The following is a 22,546-nucleotide window of genomic DNA, read 5'->3' on the forward strand; positions in this document are numbered from 1 at the left end:
CGGGAATTTAGGAAACAAGACCGTTTTCTTTCCCCGCATGAACATTCTGCATCAGGGGTAGTCTACCTTTTTTATACCTACCGCCCACTTTTGTATCTCTGTTAGTAGTCAAATTTTCTAACCGCCCCACGGTTCCACAGTGATGGTGATTATAAAGTAGGGAAGTAACTTGACTTTATAAAATTTATAAAGGAGAGTTGCAGCAAACCCCTACCGCCCACCATGAAAGCTGGAACGCCCACTAGCGGGCGGTAGGGACCAGGTGGACTACCTCTGTTCTACATCCTTGCTCCCACAGAACACGGCCTCGGTTCTCTCGGAATGCATAGATGGTCCTCGACTTACGGCAGGTCATTTAGTGCCAATTCAAAGTTGCAAGGACACTGAAGAAAAAGGGACTTGGGATCGATTTCCACACTTACGACCGTTGCAGCATCCTAAGCATTCATGGTCAAAGCTCAGGTGCTTGTCAACTGGCCCGTATTTATGACGGTGGCAGAGTCCTGGGGTCAGGGGATCGGTTTTTGCCACCTTCTCGCAAGCAAAGTGGTCAGCGTTCCAAGTATCATGGAGAATTAAATCAGAGTCCAAGGCAAAACGATCCTTAAAGTCCCAATTTAATAAAGCAGACATCTTAGCCACATCTGTGTTAATCCCAATTCTGGAAATGACATCAGAATCCCACCCAGTTAAAAGTTCATGATCTTGTCCCCACACCCACAATCCAATCACATGGTTCCAATTTCTTCTGCCACGCTGGCATCCACACCCAGCTTCTTACGGTCAGGTTGTAAAAGTGCGGAGACCAAAGATGACCTTGAGCTTCTAGAAAAGAATGAACACAACACATTCCACAATCCTACTCTGTCTATTCCCCCCTCCCATCAACTATACTAATGAAACAGCATAATGAAAATAAGAGAAAGTGTGGCAGGCCAAAATTCTAAAAGGAATAATATTGCAGGCCTGACACAAAGTTAATGGGGAAGCCAGATTTACTTAAGAACCACGTTGCTAACTTTGCAACTGAAGGGACTCACTTAACCACTGTGGCAAGAGAGAGAAGGTTCTCCCTCTCCCCTACTCTGCCCAGCCTGACTTGCCCTTCCCCAGTTCCCTCCGCAGCCAAGGGAGCCGCTCTCCGTCTCAGAGTCAGACTCCTAGAGAGGCATGACAGCTGGTATTGTGGAACCTTGGCTTGTTATCTTATCCGTGATCTAGTTTAGGCCATTACCATCCAATCTTTAGCTGCTAGTATGTAAATAGAGGGGTGGTGGGGGAGAAACCTACTTCTTTCTGTAACTGATGATGTAACCTAGTTGGGCCATGAAATGTCTGCCAGGAAAAAAAGCAAGCTCAAACAATACCAAGGAACCCGCAGTCTTCCTCCTCCTCCTCCTCTTCCTCTACCATCACTATTGCCGCTACTACCATACCATCATCACATGTCCCATTCCCCTCCTCCATTCTGCACACCCTCTCCCTTCTAGCACTGATGATGTTACCTAGTTGGGTCAGAAAAGGTCTGCAAGAAAACAAGTTCAGAGAGCATCAAGGACCAATGTAGTTTCCTCCTCCTCCTCTCCTCCTCCACCTCTTCTTCTTCTTCCTCCTCTTCTTCTCCTCCTCCTCCTCCTCCTCTTCTTCCTCTCCTCTTCTTCCTCTTCTTCCTCCTCTCCTCCTCTTCTTCCTCCTTCTTCTTTTCCTTCTCTTCTTCCTCGTCCTCCTCCTCCTCCTCCCCTCCTCTTCTTCTTCCTTCTCTTTTCCTCCTCCCCATCCTCCTCCTCCTCCTCCTCCTCTTCTTCTTCTTCTTCTTCTTTTCTTCTCCTTCTTTTCCTTCTCCTCCTCCTCCTCTTCCTTCTCCTCCTCCCTCTTCCACTTTTTCTTCCTCCTCTCCTCCTCCTCTTCTTCCTCCTATCCTCCTCCTCTCCTCTTCCTCCTCCTCTTCTTCTTCTTCTTCTTCTTCTTTTCTCCTCCTCCTCTTCTTCTTTTCCTTCTCCTCTTCCTCCTCCTCCTCCTCCTCTTCTTCTTCTTTTCCTTCCCCCCCCTCCTCCTTCTCCTCCTCCTCTTTTCTGCAAATCTCACTCCATTGTAGCACTGATGATGTTATCTAGTGGGTCAGGAAACATCTGCAAGAAAACAACCAAGCTCAGAGAGCACCAAGGACCCCCAGTCCTTCTCTTCCTCTCCCTCCTCCTCCTCTTCTTCCTCCTTCCTCCCCATCCCACTCCCTTCTAGCACTGATGATTTTATCTAGTTGGGTCAGGAAAGGTCTGCAAGAAAACGAGTTCAGAGAGCATCAAAGACCACATAATCCTCCTCTCCTCAAACAGCCCTCCCTCCTCCTAGCACTGATGACGTTACCTACTTGGGTCAGGAAACGTCCGCCAGAAAGCAACCAGGAAAGTCCACAAAACCCTGCATTTTGGGGGACCGTACCGCTCCCCTTTCTGAGAACCAGTGCTCTCCCCCGCCCCAAATACCTTGTAATGCATCTGCCGTTGCGTCTTGTGAGCCTCTCTTCCCCCCGACATTTGTTGCGTTCCCTCCTTCCGGTTTGATGTGGATTGTTCCACCTTTCCTCCCTCCCTCCCACTCAGTTCTCTTGGCTGCCTCTGCCCGCCCTCCCCCCCCCCCCCGTGCGGTTGGTGGCCCTTAATGGCTTCTTTCCTTCCACCTCTTGTGCCTAGAGTCCAACGGGGACCTTTCGCAGTACAAGGGCAGCGTCTCCTGCCCCATGCAGAAGAAGGACGGGAGCATCCCCGGATCGGTCTACGTCGAATACGGTGAGCCTGTTTGCGTTGAGGGCCTTTTTGTCTTCGGAGTCTGTTCAAAAGGGGGCAGAGGAGGTCCCCACAGAAGGCCTTCTCCACACCAGCTGCTGCCCCGAGTCCAGAATAGATCAGACTCTGGAACCCACCAGACAGGAGTTGAGGCCTGCTGGGTTGGAAGCCCAGAAAAATGATATGTGGAAGCAGCCTTCAAATTAGGACCTTTTGTTTAGCCTCCATTCAAAATGGCAACTTTCTCTCTCCCTCCCCCCATCTCTCCTTCTCTCTGCCCACCCATCTACCCATTCATCTATGCTTCCATCATCTATTCATCCATCCATCCTTCTCTCACGTTTCCATCATCTCTCTCTCTCTCTCTCTCTCTCTTGTCTGTCTGTCTATCCATCCATCCATCCTATTCAGCCACCTCTCCCTCCCTCTCTCTCTTGTCTGTCTATCTATCTACTATCTATCCATCCATCTCTCTCTCTTGTTTGTCTGTCTATCTACTATCTATCCATCCATCCATCTCTCTCTCTCTTGTCTGTCTATCCATCCATCCATCCTATTCAGCCACCTCTCCCTCCCTCTCTCTCTTGTCTGTCTATCTATCTACTATCTATCCATCCATCTCTCTCTCTTGTTTGTCTGTCTATCTACTATCTATCCATCCATCTCTCTCTCTCTTGTCTGTCTATCCATCCATCCATCCTATTCAGCCACCTCTCCCTCCCTCTCTCTCTTGTCTGTCTATCTATCTACTATCTATCCATCCATCTCTCTCTCTTGTTTGTCTGTCTATCTACTATCTATCCATCCATCTCTCTCTCTCTTGTCTGTCTATCCATCCATCCATCCTATTCAGCCACCTCTCCCTCCCTCTCTCTCTTGTCTGTCTATCTATCTACTATCTATCCATCCATCTCTCTCTCTTGTTTGTCTGTCTATCTACTATCTATCCATCCATCTCTCTCTCTCTTGTCTGTCTATCCATCCATCCATCCTATTCAGCCACCTCTCCCTCCCTCTCTCTCTTGTCTGTCTATCTATCTACTATCTATCCATCCATCTCTCTCTCTTGTTTGTCTGTCTGTCTGTCTGTCTGTCTATCCATCCATCCACCCTATTCAATCACTCCTCCCTCTCTCTCTTGTCTGTCTATCTACTGTCCATCTATCCATCGCTCTCTCGCTTGCTCTTGTGTTTCTTTCTTTATTTCTTTCTTTCTTTCTTTCTTTCTTTCTTTCTTTCTTTCTTCCTACCTACCTACCTACCTACCTACCTACCTACCTACCTACCTGTCATCTACCCATCCATCCATCCAGATAGATAGGCAGACAGACAGATAGACAGACAGACACAGACAGAAAGAAAGAAAGAAAGGAAGGAAGAAAGAAAAAGATAGAACAGATCATGCCAGACTAATCTTATTGCATTCTTTGACAAAGGGACAAAATTAGTGGGCCAGAGGAATGCCGTCGATATAGTTTACTTGGACTTCAGTAAGGCATTTGATAAGATAGACCATAACCTACTACTAGATAAAGTAGAAGAATGTGGGTTGGACAGCATCACCACCAGATGGATTCGTAACTGGCTGACCAACCGCACTCAACGTGTCGTCCTCAATGGAACTGCATCTTCATGGAGGGAAGTATGCAGTGGGGGACCCCAAGGCTCTGTTTTAGGCCTAGGACTCTTCAACATCTTCATCGATGATTTGAACAAGGGGATAAATGGGGAACTCATCAAATTTGCAGATGACACCAAGCTGGCAGGAATAGCCAATACTCCAGAAGACTTAAGGCTCAAGATACAGAAGGATCTTGACAGACTTGAACATTGGGCACTATCTAATAAAATGAAATTCAAAGGTGAAAAGAGTCAGGTTCTACATTTACGCAAGAAAAACGAAATGCACAGGTACAATATATGTGGTACCTTGCTCAACAGTAGTAACTGTGAAAGGGATCTTGGAGTCCTAGTGGACAACCATTTAAATAGGAGCCAGCCGTGGGCAGCAGCTGCCAAAAAAGCCAACACAGTTCTAGGCTGCATCAACAGAGGGAGAGAATCAAGATCACGTGAAGGGTTAATACCACTTTATAATGACTTGGTAAGGCCACACTTGGAATATTTGCATCCAGTTTTACTCGCCACGATGTAGAAAAGATGTGGAGACTCTAGAAAGAGTTCAGAGAAGAGCAAGAAAGAGGATTAGGGGACTGGAGGCTAAAACATACGAAGAACGGCTGCAGGAACTGGGTATGTCTAGTTTAATAGAAAGAAGGACCAGGGGAGACATGATAGCAGTCTTCCAATATCTCAGGGGTTGCCCCAAAGAAGAGGGAGTCAAACTATTTTCCAAGGCACCTGAGGGCAGAACAAGAAGCAATGGGTGGAAACTAATCAAGGAGAGAAGCAACTTAGAACTACGGAGAAATTTCCTGACAGTGAGAACAATGAATCAGTGGAACAGAAGTTGCCTCCAGAAGTTGTGAATGCCCCAACACTGGAAGTCTTTAAGAAGATGTTGGATAGCCATTTGTCTGAAACGGTATAGGGTTTCCTGCCTAGGCAGGGGGTTGGACTAGAAGACCTCCAAGGTCCCTTCCAACTCTGCTATTGTATTGTAAAGAGATGGAGAGAAATATAGACAAACATAGATAGATACAGATAGATATTATCAGCCATGTTATCCTGGGACTCATAACATTCACCTTCAGTTGTTTTGAAAGGAACGTACTTACTGTTCTCCCCTCCCCTTCCCATGTCAGACACCGGCCAGTATCTGCATTCGGCCGAAGGGATGTTTCGGAGGCCTACGGAAGGCCAATCCCTGATCAGCTACCTGTCGGAACAAGATTTTGGCAGCTGTGAAGACTTGGAGAAGGTAGGGATGAATAAATCCCGAGGCATAGACGTCGATAAGTAATTCGGTGGGAAAAGGACCCTCAAATCCCTGTTCTTACTTTTTATTCTCTCTCGGGATTTTTTTTTTTTTACAAAGGAATTCGAGGTGGAGGGCACCGTAATGACCCACGTAGGATGATATCGTTGTGCAAATGCCATAATTTAATACATACTTGGGTCACTTATAAAGCCCTTCATGGTATTGGACCTGGGTACTTGAAAGACCGCCTGCTGCCAATTACCTCCCACAGACCCGTTAGATCGCACAGGGTTGGCCTCCTCCGGGTTCCGTCTACCAGCCAATGCCATCTGGCTACCACCCGGGGGAGGGCCTTCTCTGTGGCGGCTCCGGCCCTTTGGAACGAACTCCCCGCAGAGATTCGGACCTTCACCTCTCTCCAGGCCTTCCGAAAAGCCGTTAAAACCTGGCTGTGTCGGCAGGCCTGGGGTTGATGAGCTCCCTTCCCCTCTCGACTTGTGTGGCTGTTGGCTATTTTAAATGTTTGTCTTGTACTTTTGTGTTCCCTTTCCCCCTTTGAGTTGTTCGCCGCCCTGAGTCCCGCCGGGAATAGGGCGGCATATAAATAAAACAAATCTCAATCTCTCAAAAGTCTTGACACCTCTACAGAATGGCATTGGGTTTGCATGGCCATTCAATGCACAGCCGTCGTCTTTTTTGACGCTGTTTTAACAGAGGGGGCCGAATTCCCGCTTTAGCGTAAGCGTATAGTCCTTTGCGAAATTTTAAGCAGCCGTTCTCCCATTTCAATGACTTTTAAGAACGGATGGACTTCCAAGTCCCAGAATCCCCCTGCCAGTATGCATGGTGGATTGCGGGGTTCTGCAGGGATTGCCTGTATGATGGATTGCACCTCGTACAACAAAATTTAAGTGGCATCTTCAGTGTACATCATACATAAGAACACTATAAAAATAAAACACAAATGTTAGAGTGCAGTACTGCAGGCTGCTTCTGCTGATTGCCAGCACGAGGTTGACTCAGCTTCCCATCTGAGGTCGGTAAAATGAGGCCCCAGATTATTGGGGGCAACATGCTAACTCTAAACCTCTTAGAGAGGGCTGTGAAGTGATATATGTTTAAGTACTATTACCCTTCCTTCCTTCCTTCGTTCCTTCCTTCCTTCCTTCCTCCCTTCCCTTCCTTCCTCCCTTCCCTTCTCTTCATCCCTTCCTTCCTTCCTTCCTTCTTTCCTCCCTTCCCTTCCTTCCTTCCTTCCTTCTTTCCTCCCTTTCCTTCCTTCCTTCCTTTCTCCCTTCCCTTCCTTCCTCCCTTCCCTTCTCTTCATCCCTTCCTTCCTTTCTTCCTTCCTTCTTTCCTCCCTTCCCTTCCTTCCTTCCTTCCTTCTTTCCTCCCTTTCCTTCCTTCCTTCCTTCCTTCCTTCCTTCCTTCCTTCCTTCGAATGCAGCACTGCAGGCTAACTCTGCCCATTGCCAAAAGTTCAATCCTGACCAGCTCAAGGTTGACTCAGCCTCCCATCCCTTCCGTGGCCAGTAAAACGAAGACCCAGAAGGGGCAAGAGGCTGACTATAAACTACTCAGAGAGGGCTGTAAAGCTCTTTCCTTTCCATCCTATTCTTTCCTTCCCTTTCGTCGTTTCCTTTCGTCCTTTCCTTCCCTTCCCACTTCCCTTCCATGGTGGCCCAGTGGTTAGGATGCAGTATTGCAAGCTAATTCTGCCCACAGCCAGGAAGTTCAGTCCCGGCGGGCTCACGGTTGACTCAGCCTTCCGTCCTTCCGAGGTGGTTAAAATGAGGACCCAGATTGTTGGGGGGGGGGGTGGCAAGAGGCTGCAAACAGCTTAGAGAGGGCTGTGAAGGACTGTGAAGCGGTATATAAGTATGAGCGCTATTGCTATTGCTATTCCCTCCCTTCCTCCCAGGAAAACGCTCACTTCAGCATCTCCGAGTCGCTCATCGCCGCCATCGAGCTGATGAAATGCAATATGATGAATCGTCAGATGGAAGAGGAGGAAGAAGAAAGCGACAAGGTGATACAGGACCTCAAGCAGAAGATCCGTATCCGCCGGCAACAAATTCGGACTCGCTACCTCCACCCGGCGTGTCAGGATGTGGGCTCTGACAGTGAGTGCTTCCTATCCTTTGGAAGGTTGCTCTTGTGGGCCTCCAGCAGAGCTGGGTGCAGATCCGGACAGTGAGGCGGTTGGGGAGGAAGATGGGCCAGTCCTGGAGTCTGGGGAAGGCTCTGATGAGGGCTCTGTGTCAGAGGCAGAGAGGGGGCCAGGGCCGTCCGACAGTTATCAGCTGCCTTCGGAGTCAGACATCAGTGGGGCAGAAGAACAGCTGGAGCCTGTTCCCAGTGTGAGCTGCCAGATGAAGGGAAGAGCTAAAGAACAGGGGTCGACTTGGGAGTAAGGCCACAGGTGGACGATGAATGGCCCCTCCCAGAGGAAATAAAAGAGGAGCAAAAGGGGAGTGGAGTTTGCAGGAGGCCATGAGTCCAGTCCTGCATTCTTGCCAAGTATTGCAGCCTCTGAAAGATCTCGGCCTGGCCACTCTCCAAGCCTGATAAGGTCGGGAATTGGGAACTACCTGGAAAGGCGGTGGGAGAGGAAAGATTTTGCTGGAGAGGAATTCATTGTCAATTAAATAAAAGGGGTTTATCAGCACAAAGACTCGGCGTACCGGAGCCTGCCCGGAGCACCGGGTACCGTTCTAGTACGTTGCTCCAGAGTCCCCGCCTGCCTGCCCGAGCTCCTTACCTGTCCTTTAAGCCTTCAGCGCTTACGTGCATGGCGCATACAGCGCCTGCGCGATGCTCCGCCGAGCAGCTGGAGCATCGCGGAGGCTCGCGGAAGCGTCGCTGGCAGGTACGATGCATGCGCGTGCGCTGCGGGCATTTATGTGGGCGACGCCGGGATCCAGAACCCACCACTGATCAGGTCGTTTAAGCTTCCTCACTTTTGCAGGTCTGAAAGCGACCGACAGTGGATCGTACTTTAGCTCCCAAGACTCAACCTGCCCCTCCGACTCGGGCTCTGCGGAAGAGGTGGATGAGTACGAGATCCAAGGTAGGATGACCTCCGTAGAATGAGTATATGATACTCTTCATTTACAAGTGTCAGAGCACGCACACAGTGTGACTACTATTTTGAGACTCCCCAGGAGCAAAATACAATACACAGAGGTTTTGTCTTTCAAACTGGGGCTGCCCCTGAAAAGCGTTCAGAGACTACAACTGGTCCAGAATGCAGCCGCGCGAGCGATATTGGGTGTACCAAGGTACACCCATATTACACCCATCCTCCGCGAGCTGCACTGGCTCCCGATTGGTTTCCGAACGCGCTTCAAGGTGCTGGTTATCACCTTTAAAGCCCTACATGGCTTAGGACCTGGATACCTTCGGGACCGTCTTCTGCCACATACTTCCCAGCGTCCGATAAGATCTCACAGGATGGGCCTTCTCTGGGTGCCGTCAACTAGACAATGTCGTTTGGCGGCGCCTCAGTGGAGAGCCTTCTCTGTAGCTGCCCCGGCCCTATGGAACGATCTACCCCCAGAGATCCGGACCCTCCCCACTCTCGCGGCCTTCCGAAAGTCTATTAAGACCTGGCTTTTCCGGCAGACCTGGGGCTGTTGACCTCTTGAATGAGGTCCAGCCCCCACTAAGGTTGAGTGCATGTTGTGTCTTTTTAACTTATCTTGTCTTCTACTTTTTAAACTTTTAGTGTTCTTTTAAAACTGAACTGAACTGAAACTGTGGTTTATCTACAAGGCATATATGTGTGTGTGTGTTTGTGTGTGTGTGTGTGTGTGTGTATATGTATATATGTATGTATATATGTATGTATATATATATGTATATATATATATATTAGATTTTACAACCCCCAGTATGCCCAAATATGGGAGGAAGATCACTACTTCCATTCTCTGTCCTTCGGCTCGTCACAAGAGACCATCCAGACAGAAACCCAATATTTTTACTGTTGCCTTTTTGTTACATTTTCTTCCAGTTTTTAGCAAATATGATTCTAGCTGCTGTTAACACATTTACAATCAAGTATTTCAGTTCTGCATTGTATGTTTCCGGTATGATTCCCAACAAAAAGATCTCTGGTTTAAAGTCAATATGTTTTTGTATCATTTTTTTCCAACCAAGTATGGATTTTAGTCTAATATCTTTTAGCTTCTATGCAAGTCCACCACATATGGTAATATGAACCCGGTATCTGATGACATTTCCAACACTTTTCCGATTTATTCTTGAACATTCTTGCCATTCTCGTCGGGGATAGGTGCCACCTGTAAGACATCTTATACAAATTTTCTTTATACGCTGTTGACATTGTCATTTTATAATTTTGATACCACAATTTCTGCCAGTTCTCTAAATCAATCCCATGTCCAAAAATTTCCCCCCAATCATAGATTCTTGTTCTTTTTCTGATTTAACCTCTAATAAATATCCGTATAGTTTTTGAATCACCTTTTCATCAGTGCCTGTCAAAATTTTATCTAACCCAATCATTTTATCATGGAAACCTTCCATTTTAAGATCTTTATCATATCTAGAATGTATTTGCGCATGTGAAAACCAATTCATCTTTATACGTTGCTGGTCCAGTTCTTGCATAGATTTAAGTTCACCCTGTGCATTCAATATTTTACCATATCTAACTGTTTGTTCCTTTTTATATGTTATTAGATATGAAAATGCCTCAATAGTGGATAACCAGACTGGAATTTTTAAATAATGTTGTCTTTTAATCTTTTCCCAGTTTAATAACAAAGCCTAAACTTATGGCTGTTTGCAGGGTCCCATGGTCTTGTGGCATTTCACATCGAGTTTTTGCCAATTTTCCCTTCCAATTTTCAGCAAAAATGACCCTTAACAAAAAGTGGGTTTGCTTTACGACTGCAATGTTATCTTTACAACCGTTGCAAAAAAGGGGGGGGGTTAAAAACGGGGGTGGTCATGTGGAAACTCACTTTACACCGTTGTGACTTACTAATGGGCTGGCTCGTTTATGGGCATAAACCGAGGACTAAGTGTATTCCAATTGGTCCTTCCATCCTCCTGTTGAGACACCCTCTTCTGTCATCCCCATGTCTTGCAGATGGAAGCGAAGGATCCAACCTGATTCACATGTCAAACAGTGACCTGTCCGTCTCGATGGCCTCCTTGTTTTCAGGTAACGATTTTCCCTTCCTGAACCCTTGGTAAGGGTCCGTATCACGTATGGCCAAATAGATTAAGTGTCAGACCTGCCCCGACTTGGTCCTTCAGGCAAGAAAGACCATCGACTCCCAATTGTAGCAAAAGGTATACTTTACTACCGTATTTTTCGGAGTATAAGACACACCTATTCCTCCCCCAAAAAGAGGCTGAAAATCTGGGTGCGTCTTATACACTGAATACAGCATTTTTTTTTTTTGCCTCTCGCAACCCCGCCCCCATCACCAAAATGACCATGCATAGGCTTTAAGAGGCTTTCAGAGAGCTCCTGCGGGCTGGGGAGGGCAGAAATTAGAGAAAAACTGGCCATTTTTTTCTCAATTCCCCCCCCAACCCCCAGGAGCACTCTATAAGCCTCCTAAAAGCTATGCATGCCCTCTTTTTTTGACAAAAATCGGGCCATTTTTTGCTCATTTTTTGTGGAGCCCCACCCCTCAGGAGCACTCTACCAGCCTCCTAAAAGCTATTTATGCCCTTTTTAAAAAACAAATGGGCCATTTTTGGGGGGTCTGCAGAGTGCAAAACCTTTTTTTAAAAAACATTTGCCTCTTCAAAATCTTGGTGGGTCTTATACTCCGGTGCATCTTATACTCCAAAAAATATGGTACTTTTGGTACTCAATGGCAATAAGGTTAGCCATTCCTTGTATAGGATCCCCTGCTTGAGTAGAGGGCTAGACTAGAAGACCTCCGAGGTCCCTTCCAACTGTTTTTCTGTATTCCATTTCAAATTTGACCTTTGTTTCCTCTCTATTATGTTGCGCCATAGATGCGGACATCAAGAGGAGCCAGCCCCCGAGTAAAAAGTCCTTCCTTTCCTCTGGTTCCATGTACGTATGCCTACTTCCGATGCTTCGTTCTCCCTCCCTCGGCCCAGACCAACCTGGGTTCAGTTCACAGGTAGTCCTCGATTTACAATGATTCACTTAGTGACCGTTCAAAGGAATTCACATGAGCTTCATAAAAAGGGGGTTTGGTCAGGATAAGGAGTCTGCTTCGTGATCTTGTGAAGCCCTGATCAGAACAGTAACTTAAAACTGTCACTATGCGAATGGCGGTGAGTCGAGGACTACCTGTATTCTTGGCGGGTGTATAATTTAGAGATTGGGGAGGGGGGAAAAGGTTGTTAAATACCAGCCTTCAGAAGTTCTGTGAATCGTGATCCAATCCAGCTGGAGGCAGAAGCTGGAAGCCATATTCAGGACACCTTAATTAAATGGCAATTAAATTAATTAATTAAAAGGAGGGGGAGACTCACCGGAAAGCCTCCAGTTGTTCATCCATCTCTTGGAGTAGGGAGTAACCCAGAAGCCCCCCAGGGTTGAGAAGAGCATTGGCTTCTATGCTCAGGGATGGGGTAAGCTCAGCGTGGACCACGCGGGAGAAGCAGCTTAAAACACGGGCATCAGGGCACCCCAAGACACGGGAGGGGGTGTTTCGTGTTGGTAAGGGATGGGAGCACCTTCCAGAGGAGGAGAGAAGGCAGGGAAGAGAACGGGAAGGGAAGAGATGAGAAGGGAGGGAGGGAGGGAGGACAGGAATGAGAAGGAGACAGGCAGGAAGGAAGAACATGGGAATGAGACGGAGGGAGGAAGATGGAAATGGAGAGGGAAGAAGGGAGGGAGGAAGGGATAATGGTAGGTAGGTAGGAGATGGGAATGAGAGGGAGGAAGGGAGGAAGGAAGGATAATGGTAGGTAGGAAGGAAAGAAGGAGATGGAAATGAGGGAGGAAAGGAAGAAGGAAGGATAATGGTAGGAAGGAAAAGGGAAGGAAGGAAGGACATAGGAATGGCAGATAGGAAGGAAAGGAAGAAAGGAAGGACACAGGAGTGGTAGGTAGGAAGGAAAAAAGGAGATGGGAATGAGGGAGGAAAGGAAGAAGGAAGGATGGAGCCGAGGTGGTGCAGTGGTTAGGGTACAGTACTGCAGGCCACTTCAGCTGACTTATCTGCAGCTCAGCGGTTCTAATCTCACCAGCTCAAGGTCGACTCAGCCTTCCATCCTTCCGAGGTGGGTAAAATGAAGACCCAAACTGTGGGGGCGATATGCTGACTCTGTAAACCGCTTAGAGAGGGCTGAAAGCCCTGTGAAGAGGTATATAAGTCTAACTGCTATTGCTATTGCTATAATGGTAGGTAGGAAGGAAAAAGGGAAGGAAGGAAGGACATAGGAATGGCAGATAGGAAGGAAAGGAAGAAAGGGAGGACACAGGAATGGTAGGTAGGAAGGGAAAGAAGGAAAAAGATGGAAATGAGGGAAGGAAGGATAATGGTAGGCAGGAAGGAAAGGGAAGGAAGAAAAGAAGGACACAGGAATTGTAGGTTGGAAAGGAAAGAAGGAGATAGGAATATGGGAGGAAGGGAAGGAAGAAGATGGAAATGAGGGAGGGAAGGAAGGAAGGATAATGGCAGATAGGAAGGAAAGGAAGGACACGAATGGCAGGTAGGCAGGAAAGGAAGGAAGGAGGAAGAGGGAAGGAGGGAGAGAAGAAGAAAGGAACAAAAGAAGGAAGGGGATGGTGAAGGAAGGAGGAAGGAAGGAAGGAAGGAAGGAAAATATCCAATTCCAAACCCCTTCAAAAGCTTCTTCCAGAAAGGTAAGTTCCTCATCCTGCCTGCAGGGGGCAGCCCAAGGCAGTGTTTTTCCAACCATGACAACTTTTTTTAAACAAGTGCACATTTCCATTCTTAGCATTCCACTGCCAACACATGTGCTAGGGGGTTGAAGTCCACGCAGCAGCTTTAAATGGTCAAGGTTGACTGGTTTGGGGAATTCGGAGTGTTGATCTCCACCCCTATCGCTGGGAGATGAAGTCCGCACAGCTTAACGTGGCTGTGGTTGACAAGTGCGGCTCCCGTCCAGTGGTTTTTACATGGGTTGTCCTCTTGACCGCTTCCTCCAGGAGCTACCACAGCTTCCTCAACTCCAACTCGGCAGAAGCCGTGGCCATGGGCTTACTCAAGCAGTTCGAAGGGATGCAGCTGCCCGCGGCCTCCGAACTGGAGTGGCTGGTGCCGGAACAAGACGCCCCGCAGAAGGTAAGCATCTCCGGGCAGAAAGTCAGCTGCTACTCTGACTAACTCCGCTTGCCTCCTTTGGTGGGAAAGTAACAGCCTTCTGTGGGCCTTTGGGGTATACCAGTGATGGCGAACCGATGGCTTGCGTGCCCGAAGTGGCGTGCGGAGCCATGTCGCGGCATCACCTGTTCCTGGGTTTGTGGCACACATGTGCACGCAACGATCAGCTGGCCTCCTACATGCGGCAATGCCAGAAGCTGGAATGTTTTCCGGTGTGGACACACTGTATGCACCAGCCCACTGATTGTCACACGCGCATGTGTGCCAGTAACTGGAAGACTAGGGGGGCAGTGTGAATGCGCGTGCCAGAAACCCAGAAGTTCATTTCCCAGTGCACGCATGCGTGTGCATCCCCCCCCCCTTTGGAACTCCTCTTCCGGGTTGCGGGCGTGTGCACCAAGTGCCGAAAAGGTTCGCCATCACTGGTGCATAGTCATGCTGGCCACATGACCCCAGAAGGGTCTTCGGATAACGTTGGCTCCCTCGGCTAAGGAATGGAGATGAGCAGCGCCCCCTAGAGTCAGGCACAACTGGGAAGGGATAGGGGCAGGAGTAACCTTTGTCTTCGTCCCACTACCAATCTTCCCATCACAGCTTCTCTTCCCCGCTAGCTTACGAAAATTTAGAGGGGAATCCCCGAGATATTTTATCACGAATGAAGGCAAATATATATATATATATATGTGTGTCCCGGGATAATGTTGCAGGGTAGACTTGATAGACTGGCCTAGAGGTGGCACTCTCGTCCCACAAATCAGGAGGCTGTTAGTTTGATCCTAGATGGAGGCAGATATTTCTCTCTCTGGACACACTGAGAATATATCTACTGAATATAACTCCGTCCTGGCAACAGGAAGGGCATCGGGCCAGTAAACAATCTGCTAGTTCTATTCAGCTTCCCAGATTCCACCCCGCAAGGGTCGTTAAACGATGATGATAATGTTGCAGGATCCAATTTGGGTCGGTCACCGGGACCAGGGGTTTTGTCTTCCGAGCTTTCGGACTCATGCCGGAGCCCATCTTCGGAGAACTTCTCTAGAATATTTTGTGTTGGTTTTCAGGGTCCGATAAAGTTTCTTAAAAAGCTTTTTAAGCGCCCCAAGTGGTATAAGAAAAGACGCCTTTCCGCAAAGCTACTGCTGGTAGGTCCCAAGGGGAGCATGGTGCCGACCATCCGCACGCTCTTAACGGCTTTACGACACACACACAAAAAATGCGTTGGGAGGGCTGGTGTGGTTTGATGTGGAGTGTAGAAGCCAGCTCTGTTGCAGTTGAAGGCAATAATTAGGCATGTAACCAGGGCTGTTTGCAAGGGACCCAGCCGTTGAATCGGCTCACTCGTGAGTTTCATAAGCGGTAAAGATTGCATCCTTGGGCCAGCATTTCTCGCGTAAGAATTCAGGTAACAATTTGAAAACGTGTTGCAGTGGGATGGGTCAGCCAGAGGAGCAAAGTCGAATGGACTTACCTACAGCGATACAAATTAGACAATAGACAAGGCAAGTCCCAAAAACGCCAGAGAATTCCCAGAAATCTGGCGCTCGGAGAAATCAACCATCCACAGGCCCATAGAGATAAGCAATGTTTACACGCCGTTCCAAAGAGGACGATCAAAAACGCACCTCCTTGCCAGCAATCTACACCCAGGGAAGCAGAGATTAATACCTGATCAACAAGAACTAATAGCACCCCAGTTAAGGTGCCGAGGTGACGCAGTGATTAGGGTGCAGAAGAGCCGAGGTGGCACAGTGGTTAGGGTGCAGTACTGCAGGCCACTTCAGCTGACTGTTATCTGAAGTTCAGCGGTTCTAATCTCACCGGCTCAAGGTTGACTCAGCCTTCCATCCTTCCGAGGTGGGTGAAATGAGGACCCAGACTGTGGGGGCAATATGCTGACTCTGTAAACCGCTTAGAGAGGGCTGAAAGCCCTATGAAGCGGTATATAAGTCTAACTGCTATTGCTATAAGAAATACTAACTCAAGGCAAACAATCACACATTAATCTGCAGCCTAATTAAGGACTCGCCAAGAGCATTCCCGCCAATACTGACAGGGCAAGATACCGTATTTTTTGGAGTATAAGACGCACCTCCCCCCCCCCAAAAGAGGGTGAAAATCTGGGTGAATTTTATACACCAAATACAGCATTTTTGGCTTACCGAAACCCTGCTCCCTTTGCAAAAATGGACGTGCAGAAGGTTTGGGAGGCCTGCAAAGTGCTCCTGGGGACCAGGGAGGGCAAAAATGAGCAAAAAATGGGTCATTTTTGTCTCCCTCCAGCCCCCAGGAGCATTCTACAAGCCTCCCAAAGCTCTGCATGTGTCCCCCCCCCCTTTTCTTTTTGCAATAAATGAGGTGTGCAGAGGATTTGGGAGGCCTGCAGAGTGGAAAAGGTTTTTTTTATTTTTTATTTACCTGTTCAAAATCATGGTGCGTCTTATACTCCAGTGCATCTTATAGTACGAAAAATACGGTATTTGGATACCGACAGGGAGCAAACCCCACACTTCATTGCCCTGATGGTGTTATCTAGTTAGGTAATGAAACGTCTGCAAGAAAACAAGCAAGCTCAGAGAGTTTCAAGGACCCCACAGTCCTCCTCCTCCTCTGCACACCCCACTCCCTTCTAGCACTGATGATGTTCCCTAGTTGGGTAATAAAAAATCTGTGGGAAAACAAGCTCAGAGAGCACCAAGGGCCACACAATTGAACCCTGAGCTACAGAAATCCAGGCCACTTAATTCGCTGTTTGGTGCAGATCCATAAAATGAGTGGATTTAGTAATCAAGTGATGTTATGTTTCAATGTGGCAAGATTTATAGGTAGTCCTCCACTTATGACCACAACGAAGCCCAGAACTTGTGCTGCTAAGTGAGAAACTTGCCAAGTGAGCGTTGCCCTGTTTTACAAGTCACTGGCCACCGTTGTTGTGTGAATCCCTGCAGTTGTTAAATACGTCACATGGTCGTTAAGTGAATCTGGCTTCCCTGTTGACTTGGCCGGTTGGAAGGGCGCAAAAGGGGACCCCCCTGACCCCAGGGACGCTGCAGCCGTCATAAACACGAGCCCGTTGCCAAGCATCCGAATGCAAATGACGCAACCGTGGAGATGCCACAACCGTCGTAAGAGCGGGAAACGGTCCTAAGTCCCTTTTTTCAGCACCGTTTTGAACGGTCACTAAATGAATTAAGTTCCAGGCCATAGAAGTTGTCCAGCGGTAGAATAATAAAAGCCCATACGCTGAAGAAAACATACAGTAACCACGAAAATAGGAAGAAAAGAATTAAAACTTGGATTTTAATTGCCCGGTCTCCGGACGCGCTTCAAGGTGCTGGTTATCACCTTTAAAGCCCTACATGGCCTAGGACCTGGCTATCTGCGAGACCGCCTCCTGCCACATACCTCCCAACGGCCGATAAGATCTTGTAGGCTGGGCCTCCTCCGGGTACCGTCGACTGGGCAATGCCGGCTGGCCACCCCCCGGGGGAGGGCCTTCTCTGTAGCTGCTCTGGCCCTGTGGAACGATCTACCCGCAGAGATCCGGACCCTTCCCACTCTCCCGGCCTTCCGAAAAGCCACCAAAACCTGGCTGTTCCGGCAGGCCTGGGGCTGCTGACCCCATAAATGAGATCCAGCCCCATCTAGGTTTGAGTGCATTGTGTGTTGTTTTTAAATCTGTTTTTCTCTTTTCCCTATATTTTAGTTTTTATTTTATTCTTGTATTTGTAAGCCGCCCGGAGTCCTACGGGATTGGGCGGCATATAAATTTATTAAATTACCATTATTTATTATTAAATTACAATTATTTTAGGGAGCCCAAGAGGAAATGGTTAAAAGAGGAAGAAAGGGGGAAAGGAGTTATATTAGTAGGCTAAGGAGAATAGTAGTAAGATTGTTATTGTTACGTAACTAAGAAATAAAGAAATGATAGTATATTGTTAATGGTAGAAAAAAATTGAAAGAAATGCTCTCTCTGCTTAAATTGAATTAGAGGAGGTTATGCTGTTTATAGCAAAATATACCAATGGAGAAGATTAAAAAAAGGAAAATCTGGTGTAACTTTGAAGGGGAAAATGGAAGATATTGTTTATGTATTAAAAAGAACAAACTATAAAGTTGGAAAATAATGGAAGAGAATCAGAGGTGGGTTCCTACCAGTTCGCACCTATTCGGTAGAACCGGTTCATCAAATCTACCGCACCGGTTAGAAGAGGTTCCACCAGTGGACCCGGAAAGCAGGCCACACCTACAGAAGAGGTTTTGAAACCCACCACTGACAGACACACACACACACACACACACACAGACACAGAGAGAGAGAGAAAGAGAAAAAAAGGAAGAAGAGAAAAAAGAAAGAAAAAGAGTGAGAGAGAGATGAAAGAAAAAAAGAAAAAAGGGACAGAGAGACAAAAGGAAGGAAAGAAAGAGAGAGAGAGAAAAAAAAACACATGGCCGTCAAGCCACTCCCACCAGGTCACATGGCCGTCAAGCCACTCCCACAAAGGAGGCCACACCCACAGAGTAGGTTCCAATTTTTTTTGAAACCCACCACTAGAAGGGAATAATTTGGCTGAAAGCGAAAACTTTGATGTAAAAAGGACGATGTAATTGAGAGGATGTAAAAGAAAAGATCTTCGTTCCTATAATACGTATAATTTGTATTAAAAAATTTAAAACCTTGAATGGAAAAAAAAAGAAGTTGCCCAACAATTTCTAGCAATGCTGCAGTCATAAAAAAAAAAATCAGAAAAAAAGGATTTTAAATAAGAAACAGCCCTGTTTACACTCCTTGAAAGCGTGAAAGCTGAGCCAAAGATTTTGCTGTGTGTGATTAAAAAGGGAATGGGGGGGGGGGAGATTTCACACTCTTGAAAACGACTAACAACAACGCTGGTGTGGAATCTTAGGTGGCCTCAGCACGTGGCCAGGATCCCTTCGGCTTTCCTCTCCTCTTTTAACTCAACCTCTTCCCGATTCACTCCTGCGTCGGCTTTGCAAATAAGTTGTAGCTGCAACCGGTAGTTTCTGCGTTTCTGCTTCACCCCCCCCCACCCACGATGCTCCTGTCAACACCCCCCCTGGAGAATCCAAAATAGAACTTCACCTTCCCTGAAGACTCCGGAGGACGAAAAAAACGACCCTACGAGCAAACCGGAAGTCTGTTCCTGAACTTCCGGTTTGCCCGTAGGGGTGGTTTTTTGCGCTCTAAAGGCTTCAAGGAAGCTCCTGAAGCCTCCGGAGGGCCTCCGTTGGGGGGCAGGGGAGGCTGTTTGTGCCCTCCCCAGGCTCCTATAAAGCCTCTGGAGCCTTGGGAAGGCGAAACATGGCTTTAAAAAAGGCTGAACTCATGCGCGCGCTGGCCAGCTGACAGGGCAACGCCTTGCGTGCCCTGACAAATGGCTCCGCGTGCCACCTGTGGCATGCGTGCCATATGTTCGCCATCCCGACCCTTTGCCATTCTGGACACATGGCTGTCCAGTCCCTTCTTAAAAACTTCCAGTGATGGAGCGCCTGCAACTTCTGGCGGGGCGGGGAGCCGTTCCACAGATTAATTCAGGAGTGTCAAACTCAATTTCATTGAGGGCCACATCAGGGTTGTGTTTGACTTTGAGGGGTGGTGGTGGTGGTGGTGGTGGTGGAGTGGGCATGGCCAAATTGGACATAGCCAACTCTTTTTTTAAAAAAAAGTTTTTTTATTGAACACAAATTAAAACATTGGACACGGTGTAACCATCCTGGCAAAGTCTTTGCCATACATACTAAGATATAAAGTTATACATTATGACCACCATGCTTATTTAAAATTGGCCTGTTCAGTATTTACAAATATAAAAATGTCGTATTTCCAACCACATCTTCACTGGTTTCATAGATAATTTTAATCTCCATTCTATAAATTTTAGTCGTTGCTTATTTGGGGGGGGGGTGTGTCTTTCCTTTTTTGTTCCAATCCTCGATAAAATTTATCCCAGATCTTATAAATATTCCGATTCGTCTTTATTCTTCAATTCCAACATCAATGTATCCATTTCAGCACAAGTCAGAATTTTCCTAATCATTTCCTCTTCTTGTGGAATTTCCCTGTTTTTCCAGTTTTGGGCAAAGACCATTCTTGCTGCCATGATAATATGTATTATTAAGTAGATTTCTCCCTTGTTATGTTTATGATTCCCCCCAAAGAAATAGTTCTTGTTTGAATTCTATTTCCTCTTCCGTTATCTCTATCAGCCACCTTTGAATTTTCCGCCAATATTATTTTGCTTTTTGGCACGACCACCACATAGGGTAGTACATGGGCATAGCCAACTCAATGTCACTCATGGGGGGCACCTGTCATGCCCTAGTTCAAAGGGAGGATTTCCCACAGACCCTCCCTCGCTCTCATTATTATTACTTTAAACAAGTTTTATTGCAATTTTTTTCTTTTTTTCCAACATACATACTTTATGGACAGAATGTTGAGCGAGTCACATCTTATACATCACGTTTATAATCATAGTTTCAATATATTCTAATCTTCCCACTTTTATCAATATTCATCTCTTTTATATAATCCTTTGTCTTTTCCCATCAATTCATTTAGTCTTACATATCATTACTAAACACCTTTTTTGGTTCTTCAACTAATTACTTTTAATATCTCAGGGGTTGCCACAAAGAAGAGGGAGTCAAGCTATTCTCCAAAGTATCTAAGGGCAGGACAAGAAGCAATGGGTGGAAACTAATCCAGGAGAGAAGCAACTTAGAACTGAGGAGGAATTTCCTGACAGTGAGAACAATTCATCAGTGGAACAACTTGCCTCCAGAAGTTGTGAATGTCACAACACTGGAAGTTTTTAAGAAGACATTGGATAACCATTTGTCTGGAATGGTATAGGGTTTCCTGCCTAGGCAGGGGGTTGGACTAGAAGACCTCCAAGGTCCCTTCCAACTCTGCTATTGTATTCTAATTCATCTTAACAAATTAATCATTTATCACAATATCTTTGCCATTCTCACTTCAACCATATTGTTCTCTTTACATAGTTCTTTATCATTTCTTACACAATTTTTACACATAGTTAACATCACTATACACCCTGTATTTCTACATTTTTACAGTTTTTCAAGTTGTTTATCCTATGTGTTTGTTCTAAAAAATATCTCGCAAATTGCCCTTCCCCAATCATTAACATTTCGAATTCCTTACATTATTTAGATTACATTCAAAATTAATAATATTAAGTTGTCTACTTACACATTCCCATCACTCGCTCTCATTATAACCTTCCTTCCTTCCCTCCCTCTTCCTCTCTTCATTCTTTCTTGTTCCTTCCCTTCTTTCCTTCTTTTTCCTTCCTTGCTCTCTTTTCATCTTTCCTTCTTTTTCTTTCTTTCCTCTTTCCCTTCCTTCCTTTTCCTTTTTCTTCCCTCTTCATTCTCCTTTCGTCTTCCTTCCCCTCTTTCCTCCTTTTTCCTTCCTTGCTCTCTTCCCATCTCTCCTTTTTCTTTGTCTCTTTCCCTTTCTCCTTTCCTGTCCCTTCCTGCATGCTCAAATGCTAAAGGGAAAACATTTCTCCTTTTGTTTTGTTTTTTTAGGTTGTTTTGCTAGCCCTCTGCCAGCGGAAACAGATCTCTCAGCCCTGTAGACACGAACCTCCTTCCGAACTCCGTTTTCGCTGGCAGAGGGCTGCCGGAGGCCATTGTGGCTGAAAACGGAGCCCTGGTGGCTCCGCGCATGGCTCTCCGCGCATGGCTCTCCCAAGCTCCAGTCCTTTGCTGTTTCTGGAGTACCTCCATGGGTCAAATCTAAGCACCCCGCCAGCTGAATCCAAGCCACTGGCCTTGAGTTTGACACTCCTGAATTAATTGTTCTCACTGTCAGGAAATTTGTCCTAAATTCTTAAGTTGCTTCTCTCCTTGATTCGTTTCCTTCCGTTGTTCCTTCTCCTGCCTTCTGGTGCTTGGATTGGGTTGACTTCCCGCTTCTTTGGGGGGGCCGTCAAAATAGTGGAACACTGCTCTCATGTCACCCCCCCTACCCTTCCTTTTCATTAAAAGAAGACCACCACCAAACGAAACAGTGCTGGTGTTCGTTGTGTACATTGAATTTCCTTCCTTTTTTACAGCTGCTGCCGATTCCCGATTCGGTACCCATATCTCCGGACGACGGGGAACACGCCGATATTTACAAGCTCCGCATCCGGGTGCGGGGGAACTTGGAGTGGGCCCCCCCACGCCCGCAGATCATCTTCAATATCCATCCAGCACCAACGTAAGGAGGGCCGCTTGCCGTTTGTGATGTTTTGTGTCGTTGTGTGTGTGTGTGTTTGTGTGTCACCCCAAGAAGCTCATTGGTGTCCTGATGAAGTTCTGCTTAAAGCAAAAGAAATTGGGAAGAAATTTCTGGGAAATGAAGAATTGAACCAATTTAAGAAGTTGTTTTATTCCCGTGTCCACCCAGTTCTCCAGGTATTTCTAATGAAACCTGGAATAGCTAAAATAAGATAAAACTAGCACACATATGTGCTAGTCGATCCCAACTCTAGGGGGCGGTGCTCATCTCTGTTTCAAGGCCGAAGAGCCAG

At 46.8% G+C, this 22,546-nt stretch overlaps 1 protein-coding gene across 2 annotated transcripts in view; it reads left to right on the forward strand.

Annotated features, from left to right (window-relative positions):
* The window catches only part of RUBCN (rubicon autophagy regulator), a 66,460-nt gene that overhangs the window by 32,554 nt on the left and 11,360 nt on the right, over positions 1 to 22,546 (forward strand). For both annotated transcript variants that reach the window (XM_032225417.1, XM_032225418.1), the window contains exons 9-15: positions 5,549 to 5,664; positions 7,586 to 7,787; positions 8,633 to 8,734; positions 10,784 to 10,858; positions 11,671 to 11,731; positions 13,805 to 13,940; positions 22,088 to 22,233. In XM_032225417.1, the coding sequence (XP_032081308.1) occupies positions 5,549 to 5,664; positions 7,586 to 7,787; positions 8,633 to 8,734; positions 10,784 to 10,858; positions 11,671 to 11,731; positions 13,805 to 13,940; positions 22,088 to 22,233 (838 nt within the window). The remainder of the gene's footprint in view (positions 1 to 5,548; positions 5,665 to 7,585; positions 7,788 to 8,632; positions 8,735 to 10,783; positions 10,859 to 11,670; positions 11,732 to 13,804; positions 13,941 to 22,087; positions 22,234 to 22,546) is intronic.

Source organism: Thamnophis elegans, chromosome 10 (genome assembly GCF_009769535.1).
Source record: "Thamnophis elegans isolate rThaEle1 chromosome 10, rThaEle1.pri, whole genome shotgun sequence".
In the NCBI taxonomy this organism is placed as follows: Eukaryota; Metazoa; Chordata; class Lepidosauria; order Squamata; family Colubridae; genus Thamnophis; species Thamnophis elegans.